This window comes from Trachurus japonicus, chromosome 12 (assembly GCF_045865225.1).
Source record: "Trachurus japonicus isolate A0001 chromosome 12, Traja_1.0".
NCBI lineage: Eukaryota > Metazoa > Chordata > Actinopteri > Carangiformes > Carangidae > Trachurus > Trachurus japonicus.
The window spans coordinates 2,319,881-2,333,723 of NC_140918.1; the positions used below are offsets into that span (position 1 = coordinate 2,319,881).

At 40.2% G+C, this 13,843-nt stretch overlaps 1 protein-coding gene across 1 annotated transcript; it reads left to right on the plus strand.

The window, feature by feature from the left end:
* The first annotated feature begins 209 nt into the window (after window positions 1–209).
* Window positions 210–1,613, plus strand: LOC146976811 (E3 ubiquitin-protein ligase TRIM39-like). Its single transcript, XM_085792365.1, has one exon. The coding sequence runs from the start codon at window positions 210–212 to the stop codon at window positions 1,611–1,613; it is 1,404 nt and encodes a 467-aa protein (XP_085648491.1).
* The last annotated feature ends 12,230 nt before the right edge of the window (window positions 1,614–13,843 follow it).

Consider the following 13,843-nt stretch of genomic DNA (forward strand, 5'->3'; position numbering starts at 1 on the left):
TTCAGACCAAACCAACAACTTCCTGTGAGTGAGTCCAGCTACAACACTGCTGCTTCAACCTGCTGACACTCCACACACTGAAGGTGAGTTTGACTAAAACCTGGACTCAGAGTCACAGTAAACTTCAGTCAAGTCAGTAGAGGAGGGAGGGGAGCCATGACTGACTCTACTTCCTGTCTGCTGTGTTTTCAGCTTCACTCACAGACTAAATGGCTTCCAGATTAGAGGAGGATTTCTGCTGTCCGGTCTGTACGGAGGTCTTCAGAGATCCTGTTGTTCTGTCCTGCAGCCACAGCTTCTGTAAAGACTGTCTGAAGAGATGGTGGAGAGAGAAACAAGATAAACTATGTCCAGTTTGTAAGACAAGATCTTCAATGGTAAATCCACCTAATAACCTGGTGTTGAAGAACCTGTGTGAGAGCTTCTTACAGCAGAGAGAGCAGAGATCTTCAGAGGCTCTCTGCAGTCTGCACTCTGAGAAACTCAAACTCTTCTGTCTGGACCATCAGCAGCCAGTGTGTCTCATCTGCAGAGATTCAGAAACACACACCAACCATAAAATCAGACCCATCAATGAAGCTGCTTCGAAACTCAAGAAGGAACTTGAGGAAACTCTGGAGCCCTTAAAGAAGAAGTTAAAGGGTTTTGAAGAAGTTCAAGTGAAGTTTGGTCAAACAGCAGAACACATTAAGGTCCAGGCCCGACACACAGAGAGGCAGATTAAGGAGCAGTTTAAGAAGCTTCACCAGTTTCTAGAAGAGGAAGAGGAGGCCAGGATGGCTGCACTGAGGGAGGAAGAGGAGCAGAAGAGTCAGAGGATGAAGGAGAAGATGGAGGCTCTGAGCAGAGAGATAGCAGCTCTTTCACACACAGTCAGAGCCACAGAGGACGAGCTGAGAGCTGAAGACGTCTCATTCCTGCTCAACTACAAGGCTGCAGTGGAAAGAGTCCAGCAGCGCCCCCTGCTGGAGGATCCACAGCTGGACTCAGGAGCTCTGATAGACCAGGCCAAACACCTGGGCAACCTGACCTTCAACATCTGGAACAAGATGAAGGACATGGTCTCCTACAGTCCTGTGGTTCTGGACCCAAACACTGCTCATCCAGGACTCATCCTGTCTGAAGATCTGACCAGCGGGAGACGAGAAGGAGAAAAACAGCAGCTTCCTGACAATCCAGAGAGGATTGATTATATCTACTCTGTCCTGGGCTCTGAGGGTTTTAACTCAGGGACTCACAGCTGGGATGTCCAGGTTGGAGACAATACAGCGTGGGGACTGGGTGTGTTAACAGAGTCTGTGCAGAGGAAGGGAGGCAACATGTGGTCTGGATTATGGATGTTAGGGTTCTATGGAGGTAAATACCAAGTAAGGTCACCATCAACTCCACGATGGACTGTTCTCCCAGAGCAGGAGAAGCTCCAGAGGATCAGAGTGAATCTGGACTTGAACAGAGGAAAACTGTCGTTCTCTGATCCTGATACTAACACACACATACACACCTTCACACACACTTTCACTGAGAAGATGTTTCCACTCATTCACACTGGTAACAACCTCCCACTGAAGCTGTTACCAGTGAAGGTGTCAGTGACAGTGGAGCAGAGCAGTTAGAGATAAAGAGGACAATCATATTTATCATGTTGTTTAATGTTTAAAGGGAAAAGTCAGTTAATCTAACTAGAGCTGCAACAATTAATCGAACAATAAATTATCAATTATTTAGATTTTTTTAAAATTCGGATAACTTTTTTTTTTTAAGTCAAAATTCTCTGATTCCAGCTTCTTAAATGTTAATATTTCTGCTTTCTTTATGTCAATAAACTGAGTCTCTATTGTCATCACTGAATGACGTTTTTTTTTTTTTTTTTTTTTTTTTTACATTTTCTTAACATTTTATTGACCAAACAACTAATCGATTAATCGTTCAGATTAATCAATAATAAAAATAATCGTTAGTTGCAGCCCTAAATTTAAGCTGTTAAACCCGTCCTCCTGTTGTCTCATTATTACACTTTTCCTTCTTTTTTTACGACTTTTCATTTGTAAAATATTTTCACTCTTTTTTATTTTTATGAGTCATTTCACATTACGTTTGTTATTATGTCTTTGTGTGGAGTGATGACCAAAAAATAATAAATTACTTTCAATCAACATTTGATTAGTTGAACTTTGATCATTTTTTATTTTAAGTTCTTCTCCAGATCATTTAGTTGTGTAGAGTCATTTCACATTACGTTTGTTATTATGACTTTGTCTGGCGTGATGACGATGATGAATATGTATTTACCGTGTCTATAAGAATGAGTTCGAGCTCTGACTGGTTGATATGTATCAGGACTGAAATATTATTTTAAAACCAGTCATAGATGTTATAATAAACAGTCACAATAATCAGTTTTGTGCTAAAATGTAAACTAGAAAAAGCATTTCCAAAAACAACAAGATCCTGCAGAGAAGAGATAGAAGAACACGCTGTCGGTTCTGGTTGTTGGAGTTAGAGGATGAAGTTTGACTGTCATTGACTAGTTTTTATTTAGTCTTAATCTTAGTTGTAGTTTTTATTCAGTCTTAGTTGTAGTTTAGTTTTAGGATGAATTCCAATTCCCCCCTTAGCCCTAGCCCTTGTCAGCCGACCAACCTCCGTCGTCATCCCGGGAGAAAAGACGATCGCTAATGAACTTCCCCGCAGGTTTTTAGAGGTTTACCGCCGGCTGGTTAGATTCTTTATAAGAGATAAATGCTGGTCTCATTGATGAAATGTAACAATTGTGGCGGTAGCATTCGTTTGTTTGAATTAAAAGTGAAGCTTCCTGTGTGTATTGGACAGAAGAGCAGCGCTGCCTCGGGGCTCTGGAGCCTACGTACAGAAATCACCACATTTACATCAATAAATAAATGTTTTACAATGAACCGATCAGTCTTCATTACATTTTATTTTATTTTATTTTATTAAGTTAACATGGTTTTGAATACAGGATTTGTGGCAAAAGCTCGTCACGTCTGCTTATGTGAAATCCAGCAGAGACGACTGATGACGTATGTGACTGTTGAAGTGGTGTCCCAATTCGTAGGGGTTGACTTTCAACCTCCGTTTCAAGGGTTAAGGGCTAGGGGTAGGGATGAAAAATAGAATTGTAACTGGGCATTAGACTTAGTTGTTTTGTTTTTATTTAGTCTTAGTCTTAGTTGTAGTTTTTATTTAGTCTTAGTCTTACTTTAGTTTTTATTTAGTCTTAGTCTTAGTTGTAGTTTTTATTTAGTCTTAGTTGTAGCTTTCCAGGTTTTAGCAGAATGCCTCTGTCAGACCTCTGAAGATGAACTTGTTCCCTTTTAGTTGCATCCATCCCATAATGTTCCCATCAGTTCTCATTAGGTTCCATTCACTCTTATCTACCTGTGGGTCGTACTCCAAGTCGTCCCATATTGAGCTGTGGCGTTTTCTTCCTGCAGCTTTAAGCACTACAATTAATCTAATATTATCTGCAATTCAGTTAAGTTGTAGTTTTTATTTAGTTCTTGGTTTTGGCTAAATTGTCATTTTTATTTTCATTTCAGTTAACTGAATTATTTATCCACTGCTAGTCTTAGTTTTAGTTTGAGTGAGCTATAATAGCCGTGTTGCAGTGAGACAGTGAGCGTCAGAGCTGCAGCAGCTGTTTGTTCTTTATAAACCAGGAGTCGATGTGTCTGTTTGTCTGAAAGGTCACAGCATCGTCACCGCTCTGAAGACTGACGGCTGCTGGTTTGATGGGATTGGTTTCAAAGGCTCGTGGTGAGGGAGGGGAGGGTTGGGGGGGGGGGGGCTACCTGGATGACCTCTCCATCACACAGAGGATGAAAGTCACCACTTGCTGCTCCTTGACAAGGGCTTTTTTTATTTTCTTCCTTCTCTGTAAGAAAACAGGACCTTCTACTGTACAGCTCAGTGTAACTGTGGGTAAAGACGACTTTATTGATTCTGAGGGTCCAATCTGTTGCCGCCGACGACAACAACAAGATTTACTGCTTTCCTGTCCAGACTGAGCTGAAACCTCCCAGCAGCTGTAGGTACAGGTGCTCAGCTCAGATTCAAGTGTCGTGTTCCTGCGACGGAACAAACTCTGGACACACGACACAAAACTCTCATGTAGTGACGTCACAATTATAGATTTTATTGGTACAGAGAAAATAATCACGGTTACGATTATCCCGATTATTATGCATCAATTAATCTCACAACACTATGAATGTGTAAAACCAAATATAGCCGAAATATACACAAAATATTTGAAGTATCTATTAATATATGACCAATGATTAATGTTTGAAATATTAAAGTCATTAATTGTCATCTTTACCTAATGTTTAAGTGTATTTTAATGTTTTTTTTCATTGCAAATGACACGCTAACATTTTAATTCCTACCAATTCAGTGTGACTTTAGGTAAATGGACCAGTATCTATGCATTTACATTTACTTTGCCGATATGGTTCCAATGTAATCTTTTTTGGAAAGTGAGTATTTAGGAATCTGTTTGATGAATTAATTGCAGCATTTTATACCACGATCAATAGAATAATACAAGTACATCCCTACTCTAATGCAATCCTTTCATTTAACCAGGAGAATAACAACCAATATTTCTATATTAACAATAGATCTACTGACTATTGTGGTTTGTAATATTATCTACTGCATTTTGTTAAATTGCCCCAAGTTTCCCCCCAAATAATAATCTATAACTGCATGTAAAATTTTTCTGCAGAGCGATAGACAGTCAGAGCGTCTGGCATCAGGTTTCAGTCTGACTCAGATTCATCCTGTGAGGCCGGCTGCAATTGGATTTTGGGATGTTTTTTTTTTTTTCTTTTTTTCTATTCATAGCTGATTTTTATCGGCAAGAAACTGATGGACAGGAAAAAAAATACATATCTGCAGCACTCGGTGGAGCAGTGAGAGGAGCCTGTGGACCTTCTGCTGGAGTAATGGATATTATACACACACTCCTACGCATCCTTCAGTCTTATGCTGCCTTTTATATCAGGAGACTCTGTACAACTTTATTAATGTTATGTTATATCAACTAATCACCTTTTATCATCAGGGAGACGTGCGAGGGAAACAGAAACAGCTTCAATCAGGCAACGCTGCTTCTCCTCTGATGATTAATTATGTATTTGCTTCCAGCTGTTGATTTCCTCCTGTCAGACACAGACGCTTTAAAAAGATGATTGAAGTTCAGAGTGAAGCTCTGTCTGACTCCGCCCCCCCAACGCCTCAAATACTCCCAAATATGGTCGCAGAGGAGGAGCCTGAGTGGAGCTGACACTTAAGTTTATTGGTTATTAAAGAGTAAACAGGTGAGATGATCGCCTGCTGACCTGCTGAATCTTTTTGTGTCGAAATGTTCAGAAGAGATGTGTATTGTGTCTGCTGGTCTCCTAAAGGGGGGCGTAGTCACGGTATGCTGGTCTCCTAAAGGGGGCGGAGTCACGGTCTGCTGGTCTCCTAAAGGGGGCGGAGTCATAGTCTGCCAGTCTCCTAAAGGGGGCGGAGTCATGGTCTGCTTGTCTCCTAAAGGGGGCGGAGTCACGGTCTGTTGGTCTCCTAAAGGAGGCGGGGTCACGGTCTGCTGGTTTCCTAAAGGGGGCGGAGTCACGGTCTGCTGCTCTCCTAAAGGGGGCGAAGTCATGGTCTGCTTGTCTCCTAAAGGGGGCGGAGTCACGGTCTGCTGGTGTCCTAAAGGGAGCGGGGTCATTGTCTGCTGGTCTCCTAAAGGGGGCGGAGTCATTGTCTGCTGGTCTCCTAAAGGGGGCGGAGTCATTGTCTGCTGGTCTCCAAAAGGGGGCGGAGTCACAGTCTGCTGGTCTCCTAAAGGGGGCGGAGTCACGGTCTGCTGCTCTCCTAAAGGGGGCGAAGTCATGGTCTGCTTGTCTCCTAAAGGGGGCGGAGTCATGGTCTGCTGGTCTCCTAAAGGGGGCGAAGTCATGGTCTGTTTGTCTCCTAAAGGGGGCGGAGTCACGGTCTACTGGTCTCCTAAAGGGGGCGGATTCATGGTCTGCTGGTCTCCTAAAGGGGGCGGAGTCATGGCCCCCTAAAGGGGGCGGAGTCACGGTCTGCTGGCCTCCTAAAGGGGGCGGAGTCATGGTATGCCGGTCTCCTAAAGGGGGCGGAGTCACGGCCTGCTGCTCTCCTAAAGGGGGCGGAGTCACGGTCTGCTGGTCTCCTAAAGGGGGCGGAGTCACGGTCTACTGGTCTCCTAAAGGGGGCGGAGTCATGGTATGCCTGTCTCCTAAAGGGGGCGGAGTCATGGGTTGCTTGTCTCCTAAAGGGGGCGGAGTCACGGGCTGCTGGTCTCCTAAAGGGGGCGGAGTCATGGGCTGATGGGCTCCTAAAGGGGGCGGAGTCATGGAGAAACCCAGATAAAGGAAACTGACTTGTAGTGGAGCGTCTTGGCTTCTAAACGGTCTTTGGTAGAGACCAAAGCTGTTTCTGTACTGCTGCTCTAAACATTGAGTCTATGGAGACTCACTCTAGTGGTCAGGAGAGGAACTGCAGCTTTTAGCACTAAAGAGGTTTTAGTTTTCTGGACGTTCGATCGAAAAATCTATTGAATTATCAATCAAATAAATTCTGAAAGAAATCACTACAACATTTAACAACAATGATGCAGATACAAGCTTGTTTTAAAACATCTCAACGTCAACACAATCAGCCCAAACTCCTGCCGTGCAAGAAAGAAGAAATCACAACTCAGCCGTCCATCAGTCAGACTCGTTAATTATTATTAATTGATGATAAACACAACAACAGAAGCCGAGCTTGCAGAAACTCTACAGCCACTTGAGGTTATGAAAAAACTGGGCTTAACTCACATAAGTGTTCGTCTTTATGTGGATTTAAGTGTCCCTGATCACAATCATAATAAGGCCTCTTTCATTTATCCCACAAACAGAACTGTTCACTTGGTGTGTGTGTGTGTGTGTTTGTGTGTGTGTGTGTGTGTGTGTGTGTGTGTGTGTGTGTGTGTGTGTGTGTGTGTGTGTGTGTGTGTGTGTGAAGTGTCGGTCTGGGAGTTTGGGGTCCATTATGTTGCCGGTTTGAATTCCCTGGCTTTGCAGGAAATGAACTGTGGCAGGGAAGTGGATGGGAGACGCGCTGCTCCGTTTCATCAGCGCTGATGGAGGTTTGTTATCAGACGGATGATTGAAGCCGTGAATATTAGACGAGAAGGAATTTCATTAAAACCGTTCATTACGTCTGCAGCGCGTCTCCGTCCTCACACACACACACATGAAGAGAGACTGCACGATAAAACCACCTATTAGCAACGGTTAACGTCTGCTGTGTGTGTGTGTGTGTGTGTGTGTGTTAATGCATTAGAAAAACAAGTGCAACTGTGTGTGTTTATTTGAGTGAGGAGCGGTTGAGCTCACAGCAGAATGAGTGTTGTGAAAAGAATTAAATGGTCCTCAGTGGCAGCAGACTTTCATTGCCACTCCAACACAATCAAGTCTGAGGGTGTAAAGCAATGTCACAAAAAAGGTTTCAACCGGGAGAACGACGACAAAGAAAATCTGCTCCTTTGTGGTTTTTGTCTGTGTATATTTGTGAGTCTGAGCCGCGGCACCGAAAATACAGAGAGACAGAGAGAGAGAGAGAAAGAGAGCTCATCTTTTTGTTTTCTTTGTTACGGCGTTTAATTTGTATTCTAGGAGCTGGTGGCTGTTTAAAGGCCTTTATCAGACCCCGAGACTGGCAGCAACTGTATCTGGGATGCATTCCCTGTCTGCCATGTCCGTTCTCCATGGAGACTCTCTGTGATAATCACACACACACACACAGACACACACACACACACACAGAGACACACACACACAGCACGACTCAGCTGTCTGAATAGTGCACAGGCAATCAGAGACAGTTTTTTGGCTGCACTGGAAAAGACAAGTCAGGTTTTCAGGTTCTGGTTTCAGCTGCAGGAATAACAGGCTCCACTGCTCCGCTCCTGCTCTCATTAATCACATTAAATGTTCATTCTGCTTTGTATGTGTGTATGCAACTTGTGCATTATTATTATTATGTTATTGTTTTGGCTGGAGAAAAACAGCAGGGTCGACCCGGTGATCTTGGATGTCGCTGACTGACTGACTGAGTGATGATGTTTCCAGCTCAGGTCAGTGGAGTTCAGTTTGGGCTTTCACACCAGCACCGGCTCCATGCTGGTTCCCGTTCCCAAACACAAAAAGAGATTTTTGTTTTTGAACCTGAAAAGCTGCTTTTTAACGGAACCAAAAAACAGCTGGTTTTTCCTTTTCCAAACCATGACATAGGCTGTGAAGATGAGCAGGAAGGAGGAAGGAGGCAGCGACTGACAAGATGGAAAAGAAAGAAGAAAGAGTTTGGTGCAGATTTGGGGAAATACAGAATTTCAAGAAAAGCTAGAAAGCAGAATAAGAAAGCGCAAGTTGTAGCCAAACTGTGGAAGAGATCTAATTTTTTGAAATAGTGTATAATATTGGGGTTGCTATTAAGCCAATGTAATTATAACTATAGAAAGGGGTAGGTAATATAAGTTTTTCTTCATCCTGCTCCTTTTCATTTATGGTGACTGTGTGTAGCTACATCATGTAAATATATGTGCAACCGTGTGAAGTATGTAAACCATCAATGGAATAAATCGAAATGAAATGAAATGAAATGGTCGAGGCTGTGTTCAAGAAGTTTACCAAGACAACAACAAAGACTTTTTGCTGCTTGTTGTGTTTTACTTCCTGCTGAGTAATGCACAGTCACGTCCTCCCACTTTGGTTCCACTTAAACTGGAGTGAACTCAGGATGGTTCACCAGAAAGCACCAACGCTCTGAACCGAGTCTGTCTGAGGTTAACCGGTCTAAGACGAGCTGCTCTGGTTTATCTGCTGCTCAGGAACTGCAGGGAAGAGGAGGAGCACTTCCAACACACTGCGCCTCAACTCCGTTACAGTAAATACACTTAAACTCCATGTATCATTATTAAGGAAGAAATTAGGAAAACTTTTATACCACGTTTAGACTGAGCAGAGACAACAGGAAAAGGAGGAGCACTTCCGATACACTGAGCCTTTCCTTTCCTCCATTACAGCAAATTAACGTTATTAACAGGGAGAGGAAGAGGAGGCTTCGTACTTCAGGCCTGTGACCAACTCTACATGTCAAACAGACAGATGGAGCTCAACATAATAAAAGTCTGTAAATTCTTTTCTTTTTTTTGGTGGTGACGTCTAAATTGTCATCAGTTTTCACAGGTTTCAGTCTGATCTGTGTTTTTTTTTTGCTGCTACTACGACTGTGATAAAGACAAAAAACATCAAAAATAACTATAAAAAACAAAGATATTCTGTCTCAGAGAAACACTTTTATTTTACTTTTATTTGCTCTTGCTTTTAACTCTGTTTTAGTGTTTGTTTTTATTCTGTTTTATGCTTTTTCTCTGTTTTATGCTTCTTTTTGAAATGTTTTGTCTTTATGTAAAGCACATTGAGTTGCCTTGGTATGAAATGCGCTATAAAAATACAGATGCCTTGCCTTAAACCAAAGCCCAGTCTTTGTGTTTCGCCTGCAGTCTGGTTTGTAGTTTAACAAAAAAAAAAGATGATCAATGTAGTGGGGGAAAAAAACAAAACAAAGACGTCCAACAGGTCAAGATCAAAAAATTCAGCTGTTATTTAGCCAAAACTTGAAACGGTTTGATTTTCTCTTAGAGATCCGTGTCCGTCTGCACTGATGCAAACAGCTTCCACAGCTTATCAAAGTAAAAGTCCTATAATCCTGCTTCGCCTGCCAAGTGCTGGTGACAGGTCACAGCAGCAGGTGTGATCACAGGTTCTGACCACACCTGAGCAACACAGCGCGGCCGTCACGGTGAAATTCCTCCACGGTCGCTTGGATTTCACTGAAACGAGTGGAGGAAGTGATACGGATGCAGCATTTCACCGGTTTAAACTCTGGTGTGTAACAACCTTTTAATAAAACATAACTCGCTTCGCTTCAAGTCGATACCACCACATCCTCCGAGCATGATGCCCTGCAGCCCTGAGAAAAAACGTTAAAAAAAATAATAAAATAAAAAACTTACTTCTACCTCTGTATTACAGTAAGAGATCCAGACGCTGGGAAGTAGGAAAAGCTGACAACTGCACAAACAGGCGAAGCTAATGCATAAAGACAATGTTGAGTCAGTTTACATCAGAGAGTTTTGGGTCACAAATTAACTTCAAAGTGAATTTGACAAAGCTCAAGTTTCGTTCCAACCGGTCTAATCTGTCTGTTGAGCATCTTTTATAAAGCTCTGTGTTTTCTTTCTTACTCTCATGGGTTTTATTTTGAAGGACTGATCCATGAGAAGATCTAAAAACCATCTCAGCTTTAACACAAACATCTACCTTTATTTTGAAGGAGCTTTAACACAAACATCTACCTTTATTCTGAAGGAGCTTTAACACAAACATCTACCTTTATTTTGAAGGAGCTTTAACACAAACATCTACCTTTATTTTGAAGGAGCTTTTACACAAACGCCTACCTTTATTTTGAAGGAGCTTTAACACAAACGTCTACCTTTATTTTGAAGGAGCTTTAATACAAACATCTACCTTTATTTTGAAGGAGCTTTAACACAAACATCTACCTTTATACTGTATGGAGCTTTAACACAAACATCTACCTTTATTTTGAAGGAGCTTTAACACAAACATCTACCTTTATTTTGAAGGAGCTTTAACACAAACATCTACCTTTATATTGTATGGAGCTTTAACACAAACATCTACCTTTATTTTGAAGGAGCTTTAACACAAACATCTACCTTTATTTTGAAGGAGCTTTAACACAAACATCTACCTTTATTTTGAAGGAGCTTTTACACAAACGCCTACCTTTATTTTGAAGGAGCTTTAACACAAACGTCTACCTTTATTTTGAAGGAGCTTTAATACAAACATCTACCTTTATTTTGAAGGAGCTTTAACACAAACATCTACCTTTATACTGTATGGAGCTTTAACACAAACATCTACCTTTATTTTGAAGGAGCTTTAACACAAACATCTACCTTTATTTTGAAGGAGCTTTAACACAAACATCTACCTTTATATTGTATGGAGCTTTAACACAAACATCTACCTTTATTTTGAAGGAGCTTTTACACAAACGCCTACCTTTATTTTGAAGGAGCTTTAATACAAACATCTACCTTTATTTTGAAGGAGCTTTAACACAAACATCTACCTTTATTCTGAAGGAGCTTTAACACAAACATCTACCTTTATTTTGAAGGAGCTTTAACACAGACATCTACCTTTATTTTGAAGGAGCTTTAACACAAACATCTACCTTTATACTGTATGGAGCTTTAACACAAACATCTACCTTTATTTTGAAGGAGCTTTAGCACAAACATCTACCTTTATTTTGAAGGAGCTTTAACACAAACATCTACCTTTATTCTGAAGGAGCTTTAACACAAACATCTACCTTTATTTTGAAGGAGCTTTAGCACAAACATCTACCTTTATTTTGAAGGAGCTTTAACATAAACATCTACCTTTATTTTGAAGGAGCTTTAACACAAACATCTACTTTTATTTTGAAGGAGCTTTAACACAGACATCTACCTTTATTTTGAAGGAGCTTTAACACAAACATCTACCTTTATACTGTATGGAGCTTTAACACAAACATCTACCTTTATTTTGAAGGAGCTTTAGCACAAACATCTACCTTTATTCTGAAGGAGCTTTAACACAAACATCTACCTTTATTTTGAAGGAGCTTTAACACAAACATCTACCTTTATTTTGAAGGAGCTTTTACACAAACGCCTACCTTTATTTTGAAGGAGCTTTAACACAAACGTCTACCTTTATTTTGAAGGAGCTTTAATACAAACATCTACCTTTATTTTGAAGGAGCTTTAACACAAACATCTACCTTTATACTGTATGGAGCTTTAACACAAACATCTACCTTTATTTTGAAGGAGCTTTAACACAAACATCTACCTTTATTTTGAAGGAGCTTTAACACAAACATCTACCTTTATATTGTATGGAGCTTTAACACAAACATCTACCTTTATTTTGAAGGAGCTTTAACACAAACATCTACCTTTATTTTGAAGGAGCTTTAACACAAACATCTACCTTTATTTTGAAGGAGCTTTTACACAAACGCCTACCTTTATTTTGAAGGAGCTTTAACACAAACGTCTACCTTTATTTTGAAGGAGCTTTAATACAAACATCTACCTTTATTTTGAAGGAGCTTTAACACAAACATCTACCTTTATACTGTATGGAGCTTTAACACAAACATCTACCTTTATTTTGAAGGAGCTTTAACACAAACATCTACCTTTATTTTGAAGGAGCTTTAACACAAACATCTACCTTTATATTGTATGGAGCTTTAACACAAACATCTACCTTTATTTTGAAGGAGCTTTAACACAAACATCTACCTTTATATTGTATGGAGCTTTAACACAAACATCTACCTTTATTTTGAAGGAGCTTTAACACAAACATCTACCTTTATTCTGAAGGAGCTTTAACACAAACATCTACCTTTATTTTGAAGGAGCTTTAACACAGACATCTACCTTTATTTTGAAGGAGCTTTAACACAAACATCTACCTTTATTTTGAAGGAGCTTTAACACAGACATCTACCTTTATTTTGAAGGAGCTTTAACACAGACATCTACCTTTATTTTGAAGGAGCTTTAACACAAACATCTACCTTTATTTTGAAGGAGCTTTAACACAAACATCTACCTTTATTTTGAAGGAGCTTTAACACAGACATCTACCTTTATTTTGAAGGAGCTTTAACACAGACATCTACCTTTATTTTGAAGGAGCTTTAACACAAACATCTACCTTTATACTGTATGGAGCTTTAACACAAACATCTACCTTTATTTTGAAGGAGCTTTAGCACAAACATCTACCTTTATTTTGAAGGAGCTTTAACACAAACATCTACCTTTATTCTGAAGGAGCTTTAACACAAACATCTACCTTTATTTTGAAGGAGCTTTAGCACAAACATCTACCTTTATTTTGAAGGAGCTTTAACATAAACATCTACCTTTATTTTGAAGGAGCTTTAACACAAACATCTACTTTTATTTTGAAGGAGCTTTAACACAGACATCTACCTTTATTTTGAAGGAGCTTTAACACAAACATCTACCTTTATACTGTATGGAGCTTTAACACAAACATCTACCTTTATTTTGAAGGAGCTTTAGCACAAACATCTACCTTTATTTTGAAGGAGCTTTAACACAAACATCTACCTTTATTCTGAAGGAGCTTTAACACAAACATCTACCTTTATTTTGAAGGAGCTTTAGCACAAACATCTACCTTTATTTTGAAGGAGCTTTAACACAAACATCTACTTTTATTCTGAAGGAGCTTTAACACAGACATCTACCTTTATTTTGAAGGAGCTTTAACACAAACGCCTACCTTTATTTTGAAGGAGCTTTAATACAAACATCTACCTTTATTTTGAAGGAGCTTTAACACAAACATCTACCTTTATTTTGAAGGAGCTTTAACACAAACATCTACCTTTATTTTGAAGGAGCTTTAATACCTTTTTACTGTATGGAGTTTTAATTGAAGCCAATTAAGCAATGTGCTCTTTACATAAGTGAGATCCAAGCTGTAATAACCGAGTATTAAGAGCCACTTCTCTGGATACTTGACGTCTCGTTGCCTTGATGTTAATTAAACTCAGTTTTCTCTGCTAATTGGACGAAGCTGCTGCAGTCAGACTCTGGTAAAAATGCAGCATTATGACCTCAGAT

Bases quoted from the DNA above. Each gene is read 5' to 3' on its own strand.
- LOC146976811 (XM_085792365.1), top strand. From the start codon at position 210: ATGGCTTCCAGATTAGAGGAGGATTTCTGCTGTCCGGTCTGTACGGAG.